This window comes from Periophthalmus magnuspinnatus, chromosome 20, assembly GCF_009829125.3.
Source record: "Periophthalmus magnuspinnatus isolate fPerMag1 chromosome 20, fPerMag1.2.pri, whole genome shotgun sequence".
Lineage (NCBI taxonomy): Eukaryota > Metazoa > Chordata > Actinopteri > Gobiiformes > Gobiidae > Periophthalmus > Periophthalmus magnuspinnatus.
In genome coordinates, this window is record NC_047145.1 from 6,830,368 (window position 1) to 6,853,831 (window position 23,464).

Here is a 23,464-nt window from a genome sequence, read left to right on the forward strand (position 1 = left end):
TATGGGCCAAAGCTTGAGGGCCAAGAAAAATTGGTCTGCGGGCCCCGGGCCACAGTTTGGGCATGTCTGTACTAGACCTATCACTTTAAAGGAGCACATGTGGGTTCTCTAACATTTGCTCTGGAGCCTATATCACGTTCTCTAGTTTCATTTTTCTTGTCTTTTTTTTTTTTTTTAAATCTTGGTAAAGCTTAACGCCAAAGTAAAGTTGGCTGGATTTTTACGCAGGCCTGTCCCAGTCCACATTCCAGTGCAGCAGAGAGCGCTCACGGCTCTCCACAGCCACAGCCACAGCCCGGTGAGGCGGTGCCATAGGAGCGCTGTTTCCGTCCCTCTGTCCGCTGCACCTGAGTGCGCGTACAGAGCGTCAGTTTCCCCCGGCTGTGCGTGCGATCCGCGGGGGCGCACTGAGGACTATGGCCGTGCAGGGATCCGCCGCTGACCTCTCTGTGCCCGTGCTGGATTTGGAAGAGGACGATGATTTGGAAGTTTTCTCAAAGGTACACGTAAACACCAACTAACCCCGTGTGCGCGCTCATACGTGGACAGCGCGCGTCTCCAAAACTTCTCAGAGGAAACTTGGTCCGTCCCGGTGATTTGTTGTAGGGAAGAAAAGTTGTTTAAATGCTTTTCGTGGTCTTTACGCTGCGCAATTCTCAAGGCACTCCCTCTGGAAGAACTGTGGAAATATGGGCATGTGACCGCAGCAGTGAAGTAGGAAGTGATGCAGTGAGACAAATGGACAGGGACGATCAGATCTGAGTGTGAACGTGTGGAATACAGGATTTTAAGCTTTAAATCAAACATCCTTTCAAGTAAATGAACCAGTCACGGATACTCTGTATGGATAAAGTAGTTACAGTCAGGTCTCCACATAATAAGCTATAATAATAACACTAATAATACTACTCAGTTACATTTACTTGAGTAACTTTTTAAAGAAATTATACTTTCTAGCAGCATACTTTTACTTCTACTTGAGTTATGTTTCTATTAAAGTATTAGTTCTCTTACTCAAGTAAAAGTTTTAGTTCCTCTTCCCCTTGTGAGTAAGTCTACAAGTGACAAAAGCTTTACGTCGACAATATGAAATTATTTTGTGTTTCTTACAGCGCTCCTTCACATATGATTTCTCATTTTTGTGTCTTTGAAAATACCACATTTTGTTGATTATTTAATGTTTTGTCCTTCAAATTGCATTAACTTTCTATTATTAATCAGATGTTACGTCCAATTACTATACTCTCACTTCAGTAGTAGTTTTCCCAAATGCTTTTTACTCTTACTTGAGTAATTTTTGGACCACTACTTTGTACTTCTACTTGAGTAATATTATTTTGAAGTAATAATCTTTTTCTCGTACTTGAGTACAATTTGTTACCCATCCCACCTCAGCTTGTCAGTTTAAGCATAACGGGAAATGGAAACGTTAAAGCAAAATACGAATAATGAATGATGTCTATTCAAACAGTACTATATTATGAATCTCTACTTAGCTTCTGTCTGTTAGTTGTTGTTTTGATTCAGTGTTATGAAGTTGTTTTACAGCAGCCCTTAAGATTGACTAGTTTAAATTAAAAAGTATTCAGATCATGTTGGAGGCTGAGATCGACAGCTGCACACACAGCCTACGATGAGAGCAGCAGAAACAGTTGAGACTAATAAACAGGGCAGTGGTGTTGAACCTGCTTACTTCCTTTTTCAGTTGATCACATGATCCAGGTGCACGGCTCACACAGACAGTCTGGTCTGTAACAGACCATAACAGCAAGTGAGACAAGTGTCCAGCTCTGGGACAGTCCACCTCAGTGTGTCATGGGCAAAAATTTAGAATCAGGGCTGCAACAATTAATCAGAACAAATCATATTTTGGACTATTCAGACTGTAAAACACACACCACAAAGCCTTTTAGAACAAATACAGCAGAGTTATTTAAAAAAAAAACAAAAAAACATTTCAAACTTTTTTTTGGTAAAACTAAATCTCTGTACAATAGAAATTAGGGTTTTTTTGGTGTTGTTTTGGTGATGTTTTTTTTTTTTTGGACATATACCAACTATGTGTTTCCCTGATTGGTTAATCCACCTGTCAATCACACCCTCTGAACATCATGGAGACTGGATACTGTTCCAGACGATACATCTTTGTGCAGTAAAGTCTGTTATCTCCGTCGATGGTTCCCCTGTCATTACCTGTGTGTCATTACCTGGACTTTTCAGCTGGACTTGTTGAGACATGCACACCTCTCAATGACAGTCTCCACACAGGACTGAGTCCCTCTTTATGTCAGACTAAGACTGGACAATATGAACTTTTTATCATTGTTGATTTATCAGTCCCAACAGCTCTAATGTGGGTCTGTAGGTTGAATCATTTCTCTACAGTTGTATGTAGTATATTGCCCTGTAAAATGCTGTAAATTGATATCCTCAGCTATAAAAGTCTCCATGGGGTCTTAGATGTCGGTAATCAGCTAATGAGGCAGTGACAGTATCAGTGAGGGCTGAGTGATTTCAGTCAATCAAAAATAACTTTATTTGTGGCAGTTTACGCACATTGACTAGTAAAATACAGTAATGATAGAAGGTTCAAACAAAAGCCTCAGTGCAACAGGTAGAGTCAGCAGATCCAGTGTCAGTGCAGTTTGCGTTGTTGTATAAAGTCTGTAGCATTTCAGCGCTGGCTAGCATCGCTGTTTCCAAGCAGGGTCACCACGGATACAGGAAAAACACAACTTCTGTCTTTTGAACTGCACAAACTGCACTTCTTTGTTGGTCAAAATCCCCAAATATTGAGTAAAAAATCTAACATTTGAAAAAAAAAAAAACTTTAATAACTGCTCAGTGTGCCAGCCAGACAGCTTCAAGAGCAGCCAACATAGCAACCACAGAATGATTTTGTGTCATTAAAAACTAATAGAATGCATTTCATTTTTATTTTCCTGAACATAAACAAGACACATTTTAAATAACTGGAGGAATACAATGTACATTTTTATTTTAATGACAAAGTTTGGTATTAGAAAGTTACTGGTCAGATCTGTGGAAAGGCTAGCCCACTGACAATAAGAACGCACCTGTAATTGAATAAATGCAGGATGGGTACATTTATTACCGTACTGTGGAACATTCCAGGCAGAGCAATAAAATCTCCATGGAGACAAGCACATGACAGACTCCCACCAGATAATATACATTTTAAAAACAAAAGTAAACATGGTCATTTCAATACCATATAATATATGTCGTGTTAGCAGTTAATACCCTATAAAAGTGTAAAAAAAACACTGCTGACTTGGATGAACGACCCTGTTTCAGAACACCTCTGTGGCTGATGGGAGCCCTCTGCCCACCTCCCCCAGCTCCATGACCAACCAGTACCACCTGGACCGTGAGGACCCTGAGGAGAGCCTGGAGCAGAACCCAGAGGAGAGGGAGAGAGACCTCTTCATCACGGTGGACAACCCCGAGAGTCAGGTGACCGCCATCGAGACCTTCATCATGTACAGAGTGCTCACCAGGGTAAGACTGTCCACTACTGTCCAGCACTGTCTTCACTATTGTCCACTGCTGCCCGTTACTGTCCAGCATCGTTATAATACTAAAATTTGAAACTCGATACTAAACTTTAATACTAAGGAATAGACTTTACACTCAATACTGATTCCGATACCACAATGATAATAAAAAATAAACAATACAATGTAATTTTCAACATTAAATGGCAATATGTCCTTTTACATCACCACATGACCTTATATCTGTTATCGGTCTATGTGGTCTTATACAGCTCATCATTCTAAAGCTATTCAGAAAAGATTTATTCCTCTGAGTGTGACTTTTTTAGTATCAATATGAGAATGAGAATCTCAAATGAGAATCTAGTTTCTACACCAGTTTTAGTATCTGATTTTCAATACATCTGCACAGAAATGGATTGACCAATAGGAGGAGCTGGCATCGTGCTGCATTAAATAGAAAAGCACTGAATCACAAAAAGGCAGCCTTGGTTTGCACGTTTTTCAATTTTATTTTTTTAGAGCCCATATTACGCCATTTTCTGCTTTATGTTATAATGTTGTTTTCTCATCACAAACATGTCTGGAGTTGTGTTTTGTTTCATTCACACATGTTTTGAAGCTTTGGAGATGTAAACAGACTAATAATAAAGAGTAACTCAAACATGTGAATGAAACAAAACACAGCTGTTCATGTTTTTGATGAGGTAACAGCTCTTTAACGTGACTTAAAGCTCATAAGAGTCCATTTTGCACAATGCAGGACCTTTAAGTGTTAGTTGGAGCCTTTCGCCGTCAATATGCCAATAGACAGTTGACCAATCACGCAGTGTTTTTTATGGTCACTAGATGGGTCACTATAGATCACGGTGCAATGCCAAAGAAAACACAGAGCAGCGGGACAATGACGGGTCTTCTGTGCACAACACGACTCAATAAGAATCTATAAATACTGTTTAAACACACTCTGTAGTTGTGATTATGAATAAACTACTCTTAAATAAAAACCCTTATGGTGTAAAGTTGATGTCATTAGTGATTTACCTTCACTTAAAAGATCAATAGCTTCTCATCTCACAAGAATGTGTTTTCTTGTGATATCCATGTCAAATAAATTATGTATGATTAATATTAGTCCATAAATACTGCCTTTATGAGACACATACATTATTATTGGAGTTACATAAGTTCACACTGTTATATTTGTACAATCTTGATACATTACTTTAATTAATATATCTTTTATCCTGTATAACTTGCATGTGATTATTATATTTAAATGTAGTCATGATTGTGGTGACCTGTGGTGACTGGTGTGCGCTCTGTGTGTAGACCACCCGAGGGGACTTTGACTCCAGTGAGGTGGAGGTCCGGAGGAGGTACCAGGAGTTCTCGTGGCTCCGGAGCAAGTTGGAGGAGAGCCACCCCACTCTCATCATCCCTGTGAGTCCCTTTACTACTACTACTGTTAATCACCCATGTTGTAGCATAGTTGTCTCATTCTCCTCTCAGGAACCTACTGCAACATTTTTTTACAACCAAAAAACAGTTTCTGCTCAAGGTGAGAAGATGACTTGTGCTGAAAGTATGTTTGTTGTAAAGAGCAGGTATTATACAAAATTGACTTTTTGGCACATGCTATCGTGTTATAATGCTGTTCCCACATCAAAAACATTCCTGAGGAGTTTTTTTAATGTCATCTATGCTTGTTTGAATAATCTAGAGATCTCTCCTGGGCCCTATTCGGACCCTGCACTCTTCACTACACTGAATGGAGTAGACCACATTACTTTATGGCTCAGTTTTTTTTTGCTTTGGGTGAAAGTGTTTGTAGGGTTGAAATAGACCCGAATTTCATACTGTCTGAAAATTCTCTGAACCTTTTCAGACACACCCGCTGTGGAAGGATAATAGTTGCACCTTTCCTTCAAGGATCAGGATTCCCTGTTGTCCTGTTTTTTTAGCTCCCTTAGATCTATTAAAGGCCCATTTTGGATATCCACAGGCAGAGAGGGCTTTCTCCATGAGTTGTTCCCCCCAGAACTGAAGAAGTGGCTTGAATGAGCAGTGAAATGTCTTCACTCCTACAATTTTTTGTCTAGTTGACAGATTTAACTTTTGGCTTTTGTCCCTTTTTAAGTAGAGGGAACCAATGCGATTATAAAGGGTGTCTTGAATTACGGTTTTCACAGTTAATAGTGACTAAAGATACCTATATGGTTGTTGTAACTATATTATAATCATAAATCCTTGCTGTATAATACCAGTCAAAAGTTTGGAAACAAGTGTCATTCAGTTATTGTATTTATTTATTTTTTTACTGCTTTCTACACTTTATACAGTCATCAAATATATGAGAAAGGAAATATGGAGTTATGTAGCAAAGAAAAAAGTGAAATAACCCAACTAATATTAGCCAAAAATGCAATTCTTGACAAAGGGTCAAGAATTACACTTTTGGCATTTCTTGACGCTGTGTCTTGTCAGGGTCAACAAATGCTAAGAGTGCAAACCATGCAAACCAAACCAAAGCGTGGCTATGTTTAAAAATCTCAAACAAGTGGAGTTATTTTGACTTCATTTTTGTTTGCTACATTCCATGTGTCGCTGATAGTTTTGATGCCTTCAGTGAGAATCTACAATGTAAATAATCACGGAAAAGTCCAAACTTTTGACTGGTAGTATAAATTGAATCTACGCTCCACAAATAATGAACATTTACTGCTACAGGATTGGCTGTAGACCTCCCTAAAAAAACAAAACACCTAAACACTTGAGTGACACAATTTGATATATAAATGTAATTCATTCAGGAACTCTCTACTCGGGATGTGATGGTATTGGTGATATTGTGATATTGTGGCAGGAGAATTGTCTCGATATGGTCGTGGCCTCTTTTCTGTATTAAACTGTATTATTTGTGCTCAAAATAAATAGTTTTGAGTTTGTGTCAGCGGAAAAAAATATAACTACATATAGTATGATCTTCCGTCAGATCCACAGTTTGAGCCAATAGGATCACGTGCTGCACGGTTTCTATTAACAACCAAACACAGCGGCATGCGGATGGCAGCGTTTGTTAAGAAGGGAGAATGGATAGAGGAAAGCTGAGCAAAGACCCTGCATGCTCCCAATGCTTTTAAGTCCCAGATGTATTTTGGTTTTGCCAAGATCAGTGGAACAGTGCTGCCCTACAACAGAGCAAGATATGCTGCAGAATACACAGCCAGTGAGTCACGTATGTTTTCTGATGCTGGCAAAAAAGACTAGAATATACTACTGGAATACTAGAATTTACTGCACAGTTTCATTTATTGGGTAGATAAGGGGAGTTGTAGAGCACAACACAAAGTACAGCCTTATTCGAAGTGCTTTACAGAACAAGAACGTGTTAAAACTATTAAATTGCAATGCAGTTAAACAAAATATTGTTTTTTTTACTACTCCACCGGGCTGTTCACATTGCAGTTGTTTTGAACATAAATTGGTATTTTGCACTTCAGAAAAGGTATCATTGAAAAGTAAAACGCAAAAAGCACAATAATAAGCACAAGTTCAATATCACAGTAAATATTGTAGTGTGAGGTTCATACCCAACATAATATTGTACTGTGGATATCTCTGCTTGTCCTCATCACATATCTAGAATCTGGCCACTGACTAAAAATGTTATTTGAGTCTAAAGCCCAGTGTATTTTGCCTGTGTGTTTGTTGCAGCCTCTGCCAGAGAAGTTTGTGGTGAAGGGCATGGTGGAGCGCTTCAGTGAGGACTTCATCGAGACCAGGAAGAAAGCTCTGCATAGGTTCCTCCAGAAACTCTCTGTCCACCCAGTCCTGTCCCACAGCCCCCATCTCAAGGCCTTCCTCACTGCACAGGTACAGGGAGGGGGGAGCATGGGAGGGGTTAAGGGGTTTTCTAATTCTGACTTGGTTTGGTGGGATAGTACCTGGTCAATATTTATCATAGTTTTACATCAGTTAAGTTTCAGAGTTGAAAAATGAAATCCCTGTATCTACTTCATCAACCCGGAGAATTCCATTCATTCAAAAGTCAGGGAAAGGAAGGCATATTTTACAGTTTAAATCTTCATTTACCAAAATATAGTTGTTGTCATTTATGTTATTAATCTAATCATAAAGTTTGTGTAATTAAAGGGTGTGACCCTTTGTTTTCTGCTAGGTAAGTTATATATCCATGTATGTCACATCTGCTACCTGTGTCCAGGAAGTAAAATATAAACTTCACCATATATATATTTTATATATATATATATATATATGTATATATATATATATATATATATATATATACACACACACACATAATATTATCATATTAGCTTTTTTTTTTGTTTGTTTGTTGTTGTTGTTGTTTTTTTGTTTGTTTTTTTATAGAGATGGGTGATATATTGGTTCCACTAACCGTATGGGCCGATACTGATACAGATTCTTCATACAGACATCAGCTGTATATTATGTGTGTACTTTTTGAAAAAAATAAACTAAATGGTTTCTGTTTGAGAGAAGAACTGAGTAAAAATGGAAAATTTGAATTTTAAGAAGTTTCGACAGGCAAATGGTGCCAATTTTTCAGAATAACTGTGAATTACAAATTGAAATGTCATTGTTAAGACATTTTAGAGTCAAGTTGCACCAAACAGAAATGGAAAAACCTGCTGAGATGCACCAGAAATGTCTCTTTAAACCTCTTGGGGGGGATAACCTGTCAGACTTAAACTATCCACAGCAGTGACACCTGCAGACTGTGGTGCTGAGTGTCCATGTCTTACAGGACCTGACTCCCCATAAGAAGCAGGGCCCGGGGCTGCTGAGTCGTATGGGGGACACGATGCGCTCAATGGCCCAGTCTATGAGGGGCGTGAGGGGCCGAGCTGAAGAGTTCTCCTCCCTCCAGGACTACACCGACCGCTTCAACTCCACCATCTGCTCTGTGGACAGGGTCACACAGAGGGTCATCCGGGAGCAGAAAGGTGCACACACATGAAACAAAAATGCACACACATGAAACACAAACGCACACATTCATGACATTTCAGGGTAGTGTTATCACAATACAAAAATTTCAACCTCAATTTTGATACTAAGGAATAGGCTCAATACACAATACCGATACCACGATGGTAATAAATAAAAGCATTCTTTCTTTAGACGATAAAATGTGATTTTCAACATTAAATCATAGTACTTTATTTTATAATTCCATGTGGCCTTGTATATTAGTCTATGTGTCTTATACTTGTTCTGATACAGCTCAAGATCATTCTAAAGCTGTTCAGGAGAAGTACATTTCTATCCTGTGAATATGACCTTTTTGGTATCAATACCTGCTCAAATGATTATCTAGTTTCAATACTACTTCAGTATTGATTAGTAACTGATTTTGACAAGCCTATTTCAGGGTTCAGATGACATTTTGATGATTTTTAAATGCTTCTGTAGTTGTTTACAATCAGCACGCTTAATCCAGTTGTTTACAATCAGCACGCTTAATCCACATCCTTCTTTTTAAGCATATATTGCAAATGCAATGTTTGTTAGGAAAATTGCAATTACATATTTTTTCTAAAATTTTGCTGCTGTACCTTTCACTATTTAAAAGATACAATATTTATTTTTTATTAGTATTTGATGTGCCAACAGTTGCACTTTCTCCAGGCATTACCTTTTATTTATTATTTATAATTAAATTACATTCTCTAAAAAAATACCCTGAGGAGTCTTTAAATGCAGTTGTTATAGTGATTTGATTTTTTTTAATGCTGTTTCAACATAAACAAACTACTGCCTCTGCTTTTAACCCAGACGTTTTCCATACACTTATGTTGATCCAAATGTGTGCAGAGTACCTGGATGAGCTGCGGCAGTATAGCCCCACCTACAGTCAGTGGGCGGAGCTGGAGGAGGGCCTATCAGAGACTCTGAAAGGTGTGGCCAGGAGCCTGGATCTGATTGGTCAGGAGACAGAAGGGCAGGTCCAGGAGCTGTCCGAGGTGCTGGTGCCAGTGCTGCACGAGTATGTGCTGTGTGCCGATACACTCAAGGTAAAACGAATACACTTTTACACTGGAATATATATTACTGGAATATATATTGGGATACAAAATGATATTTTTTGTATCACAGAATTAAATCTTGTAAATGATCTTTCAAAACGCAGATGGTGCTGAGGCGCAGAGACAACATCCAGGCAGACTTTGAGGTGAAGAACGAGGCTCTGGCCACAAGGAAAGTGGAGCAGGAAACGGTGAGGGTGTGTGCCTGGGTGTGTGTGTGCGGGTGTGTGCGCGTGTGTGTGTGTGTGTGTGTGTGTGATTGTGTGCATGAGTGTGTGTGGGCTTAAAGTGCATATGAGATGTTTTCATGTTTTTCTAATTACTGCTCTGTTTGGGGGGTTGAAGGCATTTTTCTGTCAGATTTAACATTGAGCTAACAAAATAAAGCTGATGTAATGTATTTTTATTTGTCTAATCACAACTATAAGACAGACTTTGGTCCTTGTTAACATTATGGTTGCTAGGTAACATTATGGAAATACTTGTACATATGTCATACCTGCTGCTCCTGTCCAACCAGTAAATGAAATCATAAACTTCACTAGAATTACAATACTAAGTACAATGTTTAGTAAAATCTTATAAATAATTACGCTAACTATGTTTTAGTGAAAAAGTACTCAAACAAAAAGATACAAATGTCATGTACTAATGTTACGTGAACTGCAGCTTGAGTAAAAAGGAGTTTAGGAGAATCACGTCCAGAGAAAGCTGCCTGGTACTGCCTGGTTTGAAAGTGAACTTATGGAGGAGACTAACAGAAAGCACAGAGTGAACCAGCCAGAGGAATGACTCCTGTGGCATGTGCAGTGTTTTTCTTCACTTAGAGAAAGAACAGCTGGAGATTAGACTTAACTCCACAAGTATGAGACAAAAATATCTTTTAGAGCTACATTGTCTGCGGTTTTACACACATGTCCAGGGCATTTAAATTACAATACTTAAAGCTGGGATACCCAACTATTGTTTTTACTTACTTTCTCTTTCTTTATTTATTTCTGGCCTAAAACTGAATGGATATTAACTATGTGCCATTAGACAAATTACACAGATTTAAATATATACTTGTCCTCCTTTTGGAGTGTGAAAATGAGGTACCCCACATTTAAGATCACAAACTTGATTTCAGTACTATACAGACTTCTTTAGTACTACAAAGATGTCATCGGCAAATCTCCCTGAGTTTAGATGGGTGTGATTGACGGGTGGATTAGCCAATCAGGGACACACGTGGTCCGCCCTATCAAAACCAATATAGCAGCTTACAAGGAAAAACAACCAAAAAAAGTCACAGGGGACTGAAAAACATGGCAGATTTAAGCAGAATCAATTAGTGAAGCGCTAAAGTCTGTTCATCTGAGGTGAGACAAATGTAATATTGTTCAAAGTGATGGGGGACCAATGAGCTCCTTCTTCAAATGCATCTCTGATATAAATAAATGAATTGATCATGATTGATTCTGAGTTCAAAGAGGTTTTTCATTTCGGATTTGCCAGGCAATGGTTATACTAATATTCACTAGCTTTAGTATAGATGGACAATCCTAGACTCCGCCCATTGTGCTGAAGTAGGAAATCACATGTGATGAGTAGAGTTCACCAATAGTAGTATTAGTGAGTAGTGCCAAGTAGTGCAAAGGAGGAACTATTGAAAAGGGCAGCCCTGATCTCGTCTCTGATCTCGTCTCTGATCTGTCTCTGATACTTACACACACAGACTGATCACAGACTGATCAGTCTTCCTGGAGCCTTAATAACTCACACACTCCTTGTGCTCATCTCAGCTAAAAAAGCTCCGTTCAGATTACCCAAGCACAAGGTCCCCCAGCTGTGCTCCTGCCCTGCTCCACGGGAATCCCAGCGTCAACACTGCTCCTGTGTAAACCCACGCGCTAATCGCAGCTAATGAAAATTCCCAGCCTCTCCGTAGGGGCTCGCTGGATTCAAAATGTCAGGAGACAGAGAGCGCGGAATGAGAAGTTATCAGAGTAAAGGACAGGGCTATATTTGGAGCTCGGTGTTCAGGTGCAGATCATATGGGGATCTATAAGAGCTTTAATTAAGGAGAAGGCTCCCAACGATATGCACTCCACTTTTAATTAGGCTGGGCTAGGGATGTGCAGCAGGCACAGTGTGGTTTAGCTAACCTTTGCGCAGATAAAGCAATACTTAGTGATACATCAGCTGCTGTCTAATATACTGCAAGTATAGGAGTTTAGAAGTCTGTTTGGAAAACTATCATCATAATCATTATATTTACATGAAGTCATATTTCAGATGGAGGAAAGAAAATATTCTCCTGCTGAATATGTAATTGACTGGATTGCTCATTCTGTCTTTTTGACGGACATTGTTTTTTGCAAATTCACAAATGAGCCACTCCCTGTGATAAGCCTGACTTCATGGGTGGATCCAATTACAGCGCAGCATCGTGGTAGCCAAAGGTCAAGCAGGCAACTAACCAAAATAAACATGGCAACTCTAACTTAAACAAGCTGCAATTGACTAGTGCAACCAAAATTCAGACTCAGTTGTTTTGTTACTGTTGTACCTCTTTCTGTATGTTTACAATGGCAGCATTCCCAGATTGTGTGTAGGATTTTACTCAAATGCCACACATCAGTATGACTTCTGCCCGGTTTTATTGCAGTCGGGAAAAGTAACATTTGGTGCCAATGTTGCTCTTGTTCTGTATCTATACTTTACAAAGCACATGTGATTTCCTTTATATGCAGACAAGTGAATGCCAATAACCTCTAGACTAGGCCTTTGTACTTCGAGGTCTGCTCTAATGCTACCTGCTGTCTGTGGTGAAGTTGCAGGAGGAGGTGGATTCTCTAGCTGACCGCTTGGAGCAGGCTAACGTGGCTCTGAGAGCAGACTGGAGGCACTGGAGGAGCAGCCTGAGGTCGGACATCCAAACATCTCTGCTGTCCACAGCTGAGAGGAACGTGCAGTACTATGAGAAGGTGTGCATCCAGTACACACACACTTAGGACTGTCACTATAGCGTATTTTAAAGTGTGACATATTGGGGAAGAGAAATAATAATAAGAAGAATAATATTTAATGCCATTATGCCACTGACACAATAAATTTAAATCAGTACATATATTGTGTATGTAGAGTATTGTTAAAGGGCCCATATTACACTGTTTTAAGTTTAACACAGAAATTCTGCATATTTAGGATGACTTCTTCTCTCAAAGAGAAAACACAAAGCGCAAAATGCTCTGTTCCACCTTATGATGTCATGTGGTAATACAGGAAGTGCTCCACTGTGTTTTAAAAATCCATACACCTGTACTATAGCCAGCCTCTACTGAACAAAAGGTAAAAGGAGCTGTTACTTTGAAAACTACCGCTTCATGACATCACAAGGTGGAACAGAGCATTTTGAGCTTTGGAGATGCAGAAAGACTTATAATAAAGTGAATGAAGCAAAAGCTATGGTTGTGATCAGGCAGCACAATTATAACATAGGTTAAATCTCATAAGTTTTGCATATTATGGGACCTTTAATGAACATGTGCTGTAATAAATACATGAAACACTTCAATCATAGAAGTTATTTATTCAACCCTCCAAAGCTCAAATCTTATTGCAGAACAGAAAAAATAACAAAAACTCCCCAATTACTGATTAGGCCTGATTAGTCCCCATGATGAATATTGACCCCCAAAAATAATTGTTCAATCTACAATGTAGATAAGTGGATGTAGTAATTGTTATGACAGGCCTATGCAAGCACACACATATATACACACACACACATTCACACTCACCTCTGCATGTGCATCTGCGCGTGCACACACACACACACACACGTCGGGTTGCTTTTTGGAAATATTACATTGACTTGATTCATCATTCATTTACTGTTGATTAACCTTAACCGTAGTTATGACTCGCCAAACCTTAACCTGCATTTACCAGTGGAGGAAGAAGTACTCAATTTTGTTACTTGAGTAAAAGTACAGATTATTAAGCAAAAAAAGTGAGTAAAAGTATTTTAAGTACCGGTTTAAAATATACTTAAAGAGTGAAAACTAAAAGCATTTTGTGCATATTTTGAGGTCTTTTAAGGCTTCAAATGTATTGATCTTTGTACAGATTTGTGCTGAATTTTGTTCAATAGACACAGTTGAATCAATTGTTTTTTTAGCTGCTTTATTTCTATATTTTTGTTTGCACAAATATGACCTTTATTAAAAAACAACCTCCCTTATCAGCAGGTCTCAAAGAATTAAAAACATTTTTTTTTCTGTTTAAATATTTTGTGGAGTAGAAAGTACAAATACCTTCTGTCAAATGTAGTGAAGTAAAAGTAAAAACTATATGCTTTAAAATGTACAGTAAATGCCTAGTACCTAAAATTTAACACTGTACTTTACTACTTTTATTTTGTTGCGTTCCACCACTGGCATTTACCCATCTGAACTTAAAACCATGTTGTTGATCTAATGGTTAAGGATTTACCTCATGGGACCTGATTTTTGTCCCCATAAAATGACAGATTTTTCAGTCCTCACAATATGATAAATACCTGCTCACAGGTATAGCTAGAACACATTCAACATACAGCAGAAATAAGTATCTTGGGAGATACTTATTTATTACATGTCTGTACAGCACAAACCTGATGCTGCATTTCTATGGAAATGTTGTGCCTTTGGCTATAATATTTAAAGAAGACATACTGTGTTTGAGCTTGCTATATAGTTGTTACCTACGACACTCATGGATCATTGTTATAATTTGCACATTTTAAATCGAAATATTCACCTAAAGCGACTTAATAAAAGAAACAAGTCCACTGACTTCTGTGTTAGTGAACTTCAGTGCCCAATGAGAGCTGACGTTGGTGTGAACGTCATCACAACAAAGATCCATGAAGTTGTCGGCCGCTCCGATTGATAATTGAACCTCACACTGGCGAGTAGCAGATTTTTTTTCATTTGTGCCAAAATGACTACGCAATGCTGCCAAATCCTATGCATATCACTGATTAAGAAAATAAAATTGGAGAATGAAACAACTATAGAGCATTGGGCGTGTGACAATGGTGTCTCGAAAAGGGTGAAACGTCACCCTCAGCAAACCAAGTCTACACAAGTACGTGGATTAGGATACTGTCCTTGTCTTTGTGGAAGCTCCAGTAGAAGTTCTGAGTGGTGTACTGTGGGCTGCTTGTGTTTTGCAAGGAAAGGCTACGCCCCCTGCAGTATGATGCTGGTATAAGCTGTTTTTGGGTTTGTTTGTTTTTTGTTTTTTTTGTGTCCTTTAACATTTTTCTCCACAATTGAATGCATACATTTTTATTAGGTGATAGGATTATTTCACTTTTCAGCTTTTACCATGTTATAATTGTTTCCTTCTCATTTATACTCTCAAAGTATTTTGAGTAATTCATGCATGTTTAAGTGATCTTTTTTCTCCTGTATTCAAGACATCATTGCTACTTGATGTAGTCCACTTTAGCCCTAGATTAGACCTACAGTAGTCCTGTTATAGACCTGGCTTAGATTTGGTGGTACTCAGATAGCCAAATCTTTTCTTTAGTGTTACTGAGTGTGAAAAGTTTGAGAGCCATTGACTTATTACATTATTGGCAAGATTTTATTACATCACTGGCTCATCATAGTTATTACTTTAGTGGCCTTTATTCCATTATTTCCCCCTACGTCCCCCATAAATCCCCTCTACTCTGTACTTGGCGTCATGTAGACATATTGGCGCATACTAAAACTACTATTTGACTTGTTTCTTTTATTAAGTTGTTTTAGATGAGTCTTATAATTTAAAATGTTCAAAATAAATGATAAAGACAAAGACTTATGTCTTGATTAAGTGCTCTCTCTCTGGTCCTGTACGCTCCTTGTCTTCTGTCGGAGCAGGTCTATAGGAGACTTGAAGCTCATAAACTAAGGATTATGGGTAATATTTCATCTGAACCGGCTGTGGCTTTCCCATCTGACTGTGTTTGTATTATACACCCGTCTTTATATTGGTTCATATCCTACGGAATCTGCTGGTTTTACAGTTACAATACACACTTAGTAATTAGTGTTTTAGTGTTAGTGTTTTGCCAAAAATAAAATCTAGATTTGTGAGTTTGTTTTGTTTTTTCTGCAGACACTGGACGATTACAGTTTTAATCATTTTGAATCAAAGTCAGAGGCAGGACTCCTAGTGTATCAAACAGGAGAAGGTCTTTACATTTCCATCCTTTCTAAGAAATTGTAAACTGCCTATAATGTGGATTCTTTAATTGCAGTTTGTAAGAAAGTCAGGGGTAATTTTGTTTCATCATATTCCTCAATTAAATTATTTTACAATTTTACCAAATCACATTTATTACAAACACAAGTTAATCAAATTAATTTGATTAATATGTTGGACTGCAAGGAAGAAAAAAAAAAAACAACAACTCTGAAGAACCACTGTGAAGAAGGCCACTAGTGAGCAGTAGAAACGGGTATGAAAACAAACTAAACCTTTGTCTGAAAAATTATCTATTAAATTAATTTCATTAATTGTCCTGACATATTTTGACTTGGTTTCACAGCATTTGCAAACATTAGATAATTATTTTTTTTATTAGAAAAAAAGCCGCATGGAAGTTATGCAAAGCTCTGGTGCACCTTGATGCTTCAGTTCTACCACCAGAGGGCAGCAGTGCATCACAAATCTTTTTGAACCTCGTCAATGACAAAAAATCTGGTTTTAACAGTTTTTCATTTTCTGTTTAAATAATTCTTATCAAAATAAAATTTGATGTACTTGTCACAGCTTCTGTCCCTGTCTGAGAGTTAATCTGCAACATTTTAGACACTGAACAGTTAATAGAATTGGGTAGATATTACCAGTAGTAAATATTTGTGTTTTTCAGTTCGTTGTTATGTGCAACATTTTTAGAAGTTTTTTGGGTGAATCATAAGCTAAACTTGAGGAGGGTTCAAATAATACCCACGCGAGATCTCTAGGTTACGCAAACAATTTATGTGTTATACTTGTACCTTTGGCTACAGTCGTCTATCCTTCTGAACAGTCCTCCTCTCTGTGTGCGGTGCTTTACATCATGCTATTTTGAGAAGAATTGTTGTGTCATTACCCCCATGATGAGCATGTGTGCTGTAGCTGCTGTGAAATGGAAGAGAAAACAGTTCACACTTTTTCTCTCTCTGTATCATTCCCATCTCTCTCTCTCCCTCTTTCTCTCACCGTCTCTCTCCTCTAGCCTTCTCTCCCTCTCTCCTGCCTCAGGGTAAATCTTCCTGGCAATCAACAGAAGGAAGCACAATATTTAAAGAGATTTAATCATGTCATTACAGTGCTGCCACATCATTTATCTTACTGGAGTTGTGTTTTTATCGCATATTTGAGCTATCCTGTATTGTTTTGTTTTTGTAGCTTGAGTGCTCAGAACATTTTCATCCTACCCCCTATCCCCGCCCACTTGTCTGTACTTTCTTGCAAATATATATACAAAAGAATATATATCAAACATCGCTCTTTTTCAGCAACACCACATAAATGATAATGGATCAATGGAATACGTTTTTATTAATGAAAATTGATCAATAGCGCCTGTACCTGATTTTAATTTATTCTACTCAAGATAAGTGCTCTTTACATCAAGCATTGTTTGGTAAAATGTGATAAATAAGAAAAACACGGAGACAAAATCGAATCTATTCATTTTACAAAGCATTTTCTGTGGTAAGAACTAACACAGAATCTACTGATGATCACCTTTTTTCAACCAATCAGGCACATTGTTACTAAGAATCATGGGAAACCCGCTGCCTGACACTATCCCAAACACTTGAGTCTCTGTCATGGAGCATTTTCAAAGTGACAAAAGCAAATACTAGGCATAGACTGGAGATATAAGGAAACAACCACATAACACTCTCCCAGACAGTTGCAGAAAGGACTAAGTGGGCGGGGGCTAAAAGTTCAAACTAAAATATATTCCTGACTCATGGTTTGAAAACAGTTACAGGCCCTTTAAAAAGACTTATTATGCTTGTGTCTGTTATATAGTTATAATCTCTGACATGTCGTTAACATCATCTAAATAAAAGTGTAGCATACTGTTGACCTCTTCAGTGGATACTTTTTCTTATTTGTACCAACATTACTACACAAAGGTGGCGAATCCTACGTGTATCACCGATTAAGAGTTGAATAGCTTGAAAAATGTCTTGAAAATAAGCGATTAAAGATTGCTCAAACATGCATGAATCACACAAATGCAACTTCAGGCGTGTAAATGGTGAAGGATAACAACTATGACACGGTTAAAAGCTCTGAAAAGTCGATTTTGCGGAAAAGATCTGCTTTAATACCAAATACAAAAAACAATGTCTTCTTTAAGCTGTTTGGTGCTAAAGTCCAACCTAGACCCATGAACAGATGTGTAATATGTTTTATAGTCAAGGCAATCATATACACAATCGCTAAGGGAGCTGTAGAGGGTCATTTCTCTCATCCTCTCTCACACTGAGGAGAGACCAGGCTGGATGCGGTTGCCCATAGCAACAGCACACACTTCATACGTGTACTTATTGAATGGACCTGTAGCCTGCAAGATGGACACCATAGTTACTGTAAGAAATCAACTGGAGACTGAAGACTCCTGGTGCTGTGACATATTCAGTAACATTAGCATTGACCCCTCAACTACTTAAAATCTCAGCTTGAGTACATTTCTTACTTGGATACAATGTTTTATAATAGGTTTGTCAAGTTGCCGTGTTCAGTTTTGTATCGTGTTTTTGGAGATTTATGGAGAATTGTCGTGTGGGAGCATGGGTGATGTAGGCTTGGGGGTGGAGCATTGCACAGAATCTTACAGGGAACCATAAGGAGGGTTCGAATAGAGCCCCGGAGAGATCGCTAAATTACTCAAACAGGCATGGATGATGTTTTTGATGAGGGAAGAACATTATAGGATGGTCAAGAATGCATAAAACTCCCTCTTTAATATTTTAACTTATTATAGATACAGCGGTAGCACAAGTTACCTGGTGCACCTTGTAAAAGTATGTTCATATTTGTGGAGTATAGCTCATCTAAGCCGCTTCTTCAGTTCTGGTCAGATTACTGGTGGACACTCCCTTATATCTGTCTGAAGGGAGGAGCTAAATACACTGAAACTCAAATCACCTATTGTTTACAGTTTCTTTTTGTAGGTTAGGTTTATTGTGCCCTAAGTGTGCAATTTGTCTGAGTCCTATTTAACATAGTCATTAAAGCCCCAAATGAGTGATTTCACACCTATTATCAGGGAGAGGAGTTGAGATTTAAAGAAGTTTTTGTGTATTTAGTGTACTTTTTTGTGTACTTTTTGTCATATTTCCCCTCCCAGCACTGACCTCCACTGTGGTCTGAAAAAGTAAGTTTGTATTCCCTGTGCTCACTAGACCTCTGCAGACATATTGGATTATGCACTACTCAATAGTCATTTCCGCGATTTATGAGACAATGCATCACTATTATCATGTGCTGTTATGAGATTAAACATGTATTGTCTCACACTGATTCATGCAGCTCGCAAAAAAGGTTAATCTGTCAAAATTATCAGCAAAATATAGGACAATAGATTTGTACTCAAAAGGAGTAGGTAGAATTTCAAAGAACTAGCTGTGAAGTTGTCCCAAAGCTCTTGACATTTAGATTTTTGTTGTGGTTCACTAAAAGTCACACACTGTTTGAATAAATAACACAAGAGAATATGATCAAAATACACAAAATCAGTGGTAGACTAAGGAGAAAAAGTGAGACGGGATTTTTTGCAGAGTGGGAAGTAGGTTTGTTTTTTGTTTTTTTGTTTTTTACAGCACTTTAGGGCATGTGCAATATGTCAGCTCATTTTTAGGTCAACACAGTACAGTATGGCACTTTATAAGTGTTCTTAAAGCAAAATACCAGGATAAAATGTAACAACTCCACTCCTGAGTTTGTGGTTATGAATTGCTCCTATCTACCCCTGCCCTGCTCCTGTCCTAAATAAATGCATAAATTAATTAATTAATTAAAAAAATGAATAAAACAATTACTTATATGTAAATAGGGGTTCGGGGGGGGGGGGGGGGGCTCTGTTCCACCTTGTGACGTCATGTACTGTTAGTTTTCAAGCTAACAAATACCTTTTAGCTTCTATTAAGTAGTGAAGGTGTATGGAGTTTAAAAACACAATGGAGCACTTTCTGTATTACCACATGACATCACCAGGTGGAACAGAGTGTTTTCAGTTTGAGAGAAGAACTATGCAATTTCTGTGTGTTTACCATGTGTGAATGAAACAAACCAAAAAAACAAAAAAAAACACACCTGTTTTTGATGATGAAACTACATTAAATCATAAATAAAAAATAGGGTAATATGGGCCTTTTAACGATACTAACTAAGTTTTTACGGCAGAGCATATATGTAAGAGAGTGACTCACTCCACCGATAAGAGATGATAAAGAACTAAAAACACTTGCTCCTTGTTTAATCACACAATAGAGTACTATACCCTGGTGCACGCATTCTGTCACTCACTCAGCTCTCGCTCTCTCTTGCTTTGTGCCTTGTGGTGCCTTTTTTCCCTCTAACTAGGCCTGTCATGATATTTACAATATCGACTTATCGTTCAATATAGTTAAACTGGAGCGAAATATATTGGGGTTCAGTATTTATTGCATGTATAATTTCTTTGCAATGATGGGCAGATTTTAGCCATTTTGCATATAAAATTACACGATTTGAGCTGGATGTACTGCAGTTGTCTTAACACTTGTTTGGAGAGGCTATTGAGTCGGCTGTTACTGTAGTCTAACCTACTGGAGACAAATGCTTGTATAAGTTTCTTTAAGTCTGGTTTTGACAGTATACCTTTTTAGATGGTAAAACGCTGCGGATGTTATCGATTTGACGATGTGGCTGTTAAAGTTCAAATCTGAGTCCATTAACACTTTCTCTGTTTCTGTGGGCCAAAGACTATGACTTCAGTCTTGTCTGAGTTTAGCTGGAGAAAGTTGTTTTTCCTCCACACACTGATCTGTTGGATGCAGTGGCAGAGTGAATCCACTGGTCTATATTCACCTGCTGCAGTGAGACATAGATCTGAGTGTCATCTGCAGAGTTATGGTAGAACACTTTGTTGCTGTGTATTAAGTGGCCTAACAGCAGCATGTACAGTGTGAACAAAATGGGTCCCAGGATTGTCTTCTGAGGCATCCCACAGGTCAGGGACATTTTATCTGAGACACATTTTCCCATTTCAGCAAACTCCTTGTTTTCTAGATAGGAGCTCCTTTGTTTCACATGCATCATTCGAAAAAAATAAAAAAATCTGATTGGACAGACATGTTTGGTTGGGATTGAGACACAACGAAGGGAGTGGGGACGAGACTGATATCTGTCTGTATAAAAAATACAGAGATATATCAGTCTGGATTTGCCAGACAGATGTTCTGTACTAAAGTTGAAGTGTTTGTATGTTGCAGTGTCTGGCCATATGGGAGTCCTTCTTGCTGTCTCAGAAGGTGGACCCAGCGCAACATCAGAACCAAGAGCCCTCCTCTTGAAGAAGTGCCAAACGTCCCACCGCCAGAGGGGCCCTGAAGTGCACATGACCCCTCCCCTTTAAAGACACCGTACCTGATTTTTGCTATTGTGAAAAGCAGAACTAGTTAATTGTTTGCAGTGATCCAAAGTTATTCCACACTTACCTTATGCATTCCCAGCAGACCAAAGTTCTACAGTGATGGTAAAGCTAAGAACAACTAGCATGCTAACACATACTTCCTGATTGTTTTTTATCAAATGCATGGGGAAAAAAATCAGCTACAGGGCCTTTAAGAAGAGCCAAATGTCCCACTCCCAGAGGGTCCCTGAAGTGCACATGGCTCTCCTCTCAACTGCCAAAGTAAAACAAGAGGCCAAAGATGGAGCATTCCACAACACTAGAGTACTGAGGGGCTTAAAGTGCATGTGACAGGTTTTCATGTTTTCCTAATTCTGACTTGGTTTGGTGGGATAGTGCCTGTGCTAAATATTTCATAGTTTTACATCAGTTAAGTGGCAGTTTCTGGAAACAGGAACAGAATCTCATGAACACGGAAAATTCCATCCAAAATGCAGGGACAATTTATACACTAGGAAAGCATTTTTACGGCAGTTTAAACATTAATTCAACAAAATAAAGGTGGTGTCATTTATTTTGATTTGTCAGATTGTCACTGTTTAGACAAGTTCTGGCTTGTAACATAATGGTTGCTAGATAATAGTTATGGAATTACCTATACACATGTCATATCTGCTGTCCGTGTCCAACCAGGGAGTAAAATGATCAACTTCACCAAAATAACCCTATGATACTAAAGATATTGATGTTAATTTTGTTTTAATGAAGTGAATAGTCTAACCTGTCATATGCACTTTAAGACAAGTTCCACTTACTATACAGATACTTTGAATGGACCTTTGTTTACTAAAATAATTCTAAGTTTAAGTTTTACTTTCACTAAGATGACAAAACACAGCACTTGTTACTATTAGCAACCATAACAGTTTTGTATGACTCAAGTGGGCAATAGCTTGACACTATGTGGGTGGGTGCTTGGTTAGGTTTTTGAACCGGCAACTGACCAATATGCAAGCCACTGCACTTTAGATCATTTAGATAATTAGTTGTATTGTAATAATTAGTGTAGATTTGTAAACCTCACATTTTGAATTTGAGAGATTGTTTTTTATAAGGGACTAACTATGGGAGGAATTCTACAGCAGTAAAAAAAAAAACTTGCAAAATTTTTACACAATTCTTCACACTTCTTAAAAATGACATTCCTTCTTTAATCATAAAATATCATTATGATGTTTTAATTTCTTTTTTTTTTTTTTTTTTCATTTGATTCATTTAAATAATAATATGTTTTCTGCCCGAATGCCACTTTCGGCCTGGAGATTCTCAGGCGTTTGTGTAACATTTCAGCTTGTATACATTTCACCATATGTGCCTTTGTTATTAAAAAATACTATAGATAAAATTCATTCAGAAATTAAATCCACAACTTGAGACAAATTGTACTAGCTAATAATCAACACTGCATTAATAAATAAAGGGACTGGCTTTTCGTTATGGCTGCAGAATTTGGGGGAAAAAAAAGTTGATAATAATAATAGTGATGTTTACATTGCCTTTTTTCCAATGACTTGAGAGCTTTATGTGAATATTTTGAGCAAAACACACACACACTTACACTTACTCTTTTTGCCATGTGGAGCTCAACCGTGACCCCCCATCACCTGGTTCCAGACGTAGAGTTTCCATTCATTTTTCATAGAGATGTTCCGAAAAAAAAAAAAATTAAATGTTTGAAAGCTCAGGACTAGTCAGCTCTGTGATAACTAATGATCACACGAACTATAATTTAATTTCAAATCTGTTTCTGAAAGTTTACAAACCACCAAGTTATTAAAACATTTCGCCGAACCATGCTTTTAAAAGTGCTTTTTGGACTTTTGGACTAGCCTCTACAGTGGATTTGAACTTTCAGTATCTGAAATTTTCAAAAAGTCTATGGGAAAAATGAATTGAAAATGTATTTTTGGAGCGGGTAGTCACTGCTGAGCGCCATTAGTTTTAGGGCCTTGTAGATTAGCCAAAACAGACTCTTATAATTTAACATTCCTATTAAGTAAGGGCCAAGACGTTTTTGCTTTTGTTTCGCAGTGAGAACAATGGAAGGATGCTTTTGGGAACATGAACCAAATACATGCATAAATAATCCAAAAATGGTATTTCTGCTCTGCCTAATGTGCTATATCTAAAGCGTATACATAGGCGTCGGATTAATCAAAAGGTAGGACCGT

The 23,464-nt window shown here is 38.0% G+C and overlaps 1 protein-coding gene across 1 annotated transcript; it reads left to right on the forward strand.

Annotated features, from left to right (window-relative positions):
* Positions 1-325: 325 nt before the first annotated feature.
* Positions 326-22,726, forward strand: snx7 (sorting nexin 7). Its single transcript, XM_033986049.2, has 9 exons — positions 326-500; positions 3,319-3,522; positions 4,851-4,961; positions 7,236-7,394; positions 8,311-8,509; positions 9,381-9,580; positions 9,697-9,783; positions 12,409-12,561; positions 21,094-22,726. The coding sequence occupies exons 1-9, from the start codon at positions 417-419 to the stop codon at positions 21,172-21,174; spliced, it is 1,278 nt and encodes a 425-aa protein (XP_033841940.1). The 5' UTR covers positions 326-416; the 3' UTR covers positions 21,175-22,726.
* Positions 22,727-23,464: the final 738 nt, after the last annotated feature.

Excerpts from the sequence above, each read along its gene's own strand:
- snx7 (XM_033986049.2), top strand. The coding sequence starts at position 417 with ATGGCCGTGCAGGGATCCGCCGCTGACCTCTCTGTGCCCGTGCTGGAT. Across the intron at positions 7,395-8,310 it reads AGGCCTTCCTCACTGCACAG|GACCTGACTCCCCATAAGAA; the intron begins GTACAGGGAGGG and ends CATGTCTTACAG. Across the intron at positions 9,581-9,696 it reads TGTGTGCCGATACACTCAAG|ATGGTGCTGAGGCGCAGAGA; the intron begins GTAAAACGAATA and ends TTCAAAACGCAG.